Raw genomic sequence first — 2,204 nt, forward strand, 5'->3', positions numbered from 1 at the left:
GTGACTATGAGGTAATAGATAACTATTTCCATTTGCTCTTTCCATTGCCTGTTTTCTCTACTGCTTTCCCAGTCCTCTCTCTGTCTCACTTTTCCTCCCACCATAACTTTGATATTACAATTAGTTCTACTGGGTTCCTGGGAAATTAGTGTGGATTCATCCAGGCAGTGACAGGACAGCATGGAAGGGGACACGCCAGGGCCTAAGAATAAACATTTACAATTTTCCTTACAGTTTCAGAACTGGCAACACATGTTTATGTGTTGATGAGAATGTGTTGAATGTCGAATGTGACAGAGTGATTCTGTAAGAGAGAAGGAAACAAAGTAATAGAGGAAAAAGTGCCCTGAAATGACAGAAATAGAGTTGTGGGCAGCTCGCATGGCAGTTTATGTCCAACACGGAGGTGCTCCTTTTTCTGGGTGGGTACAGAACAACCCTAGGGCAGGAAAATTGGGAAATAACATTTGCCAGATTCCAGCCTTTCCAACTGGGCATCCTTGTGCAGAGCATGGCCTGAGCAATTTCCATAAGCCAAGAGAGAACTCAGCAGCAGGAAAGTGTGGCCACTGAAATGAGGAGGCCCTGATCATTATGGAAATAACTTTTTACTTTAAACTGAAAATAATCTAAATTGTGAATTACTGCTTTGCAAGTCTCCAAGCAAATATGTAATTTTAAAACCAATATTAGAAAATAAAATACATACCCTTTCAAATCCACAAAACTCAGCTCTTGAAAGCTGGAAGATGAAGAAGAAAAAAAGAAAGTTAAAATATTATTTGTTTTTCAGAAGGTGTGACAAACCTTTGTGTTTTAAGTCGTACAACAAAAACTCCCTTTGTTTTCTCTTGTATTCCAGCAGATAATTGCCAAACATTAGTGTAGCTTCTCCTTCAGTCTCCTGATGGAAGCTTGTTGTATGCATATAGCTCCATCTAAATGTAAATACCTCTTCATCCCAGCATTATGCTATCTTTCATATTCTTCCTATAACTCTCTGCCTGAGGAACCTTTCCAGTCTCTATAGTTGGGTCTGGATAAACAGTCCCAACTTCACTTTCCCTTGTTTCTCAGTGGAATAATTTTCAATTGCCCTCTTACAAAAATTCTCAACAGGATTGAATCCAGTTACATGCACACTTTGGGGGTCTGCTTTCTTTTTAATCAGCTAGCAATTTTATGCATGTATGAGAACAACATGACATGTCACTATACCTGCAGAGTACGTAATTACCGTCAGGATGGTGGGCACATCCATCATCTTAGGCAGGTACCATTTCTTTGACAACACTTCTTTTCTGCTATTTTAATATAACAATTAGTTATATAAAATACCTCAAAGCATTTTGGGAACATATTAACCAATAAATAAATAGACAAGTAGATGGATCGATGATATCTTTCCTATTTCATATGTTAAAAAATTATTATATATTGCCCAGCAATAAAATTAGTGATAATTTCAACTCAGATATCATATAATATGAAGCAAAGGAAAAAGTTGCTATATACATCACAGTTTTTCAAATTTTACAATTTTTAACTCTAAGATACATTAATCATAACTCAATTAAAAATATTTCTTTTTATACCAGAAACTGCATTAAGAGTTATCAATAGATTACAAAGAAATTTTCATACCTGTATGGGTGAAGTGGATGGATAACGAAGATCAGGACTTACAAAAAGACCCAACGAGGTAAGGATGACTAAAAAATGATTTGTTAAAGTCATATCTATCACAGTAAGCCCTCTGCGTTCTGAAGGAAGAAATCAAATAACACTATAGGTTAGACCGTGAGCTCTTTAGTAAAGACACTTCAGAAATACTGAATGATTTTTAATATAAATGAAATAATGAAGACGAAGGCAGCCAGAAAAATTACCATCTTTAAGGACTGTATAGATCATATCTGTCATGTCATACCATACGGTTTCATTATTTTTCCAAAATCCAGAAACGGTTTTGCCTATGTAAACACCTACCATGAAAGAAAAGGAAATTAGAAATAAGCAAGTTTGCAGAGCTCAATTCTGGAAACACAAACTTGCTGTATCTTCCAAACCAGGCCCCTCCATGCTGTGTTAGTCAAGGTTCTCTAGAATAGACAGAAGGAATATCTATGTATCTCTCTGTCTTTATCTATCTGTCTGTCTATCTATCTATCTATCTATCTATCTATCTATCTATCTATCTATCT

General features: G+C 35.9%; 1 protein-coding gene across 1 annotated transcript in view; it reads right to left on the bottom strand.

Annotated features, from left to right (window-relative positions):
• Catsperb (cation channel sperm associated auxiliary subunit beta) overlaps positions 1–2,204 on the bottom strand; it is a 115,104-nt gene that overhangs the window by 57,108 nt on the left and 55,792 nt on the right. Inside the window, exons 7-9 of the mRNA XM_055593100.1 lie at positions 1,890–1,985; positions 1,645–1,763; positions 710–742 (exon numbers count right to left, since the gene is read on the bottom strand). Coding sequence (XP_055449075.1) covers positions 710–742; positions 1,645–1,763; positions 1,890–1,985 — 248 coding nt within the window. The remainder of the gene's footprint in view (positions 1–709; positions 743–1,644; positions 1,764–1,889; positions 1,986–2,204) is intronic.

Source organism: Psammomys obesus, unplaced genomic scaffold (genome assembly GCF_907164565.1).
Source record: "Psammomys obesus unplaced genomic scaffold, mPsaObe1.curated_primary_1811, whole genome shotgun sequence".
Classification (NCBI taxonomy): domain Eukaryota; kingdom Metazoa; phylum Chordata; class Mammalia; order Rodentia; family Muridae; genus Psammomys; species Psammomys obesus.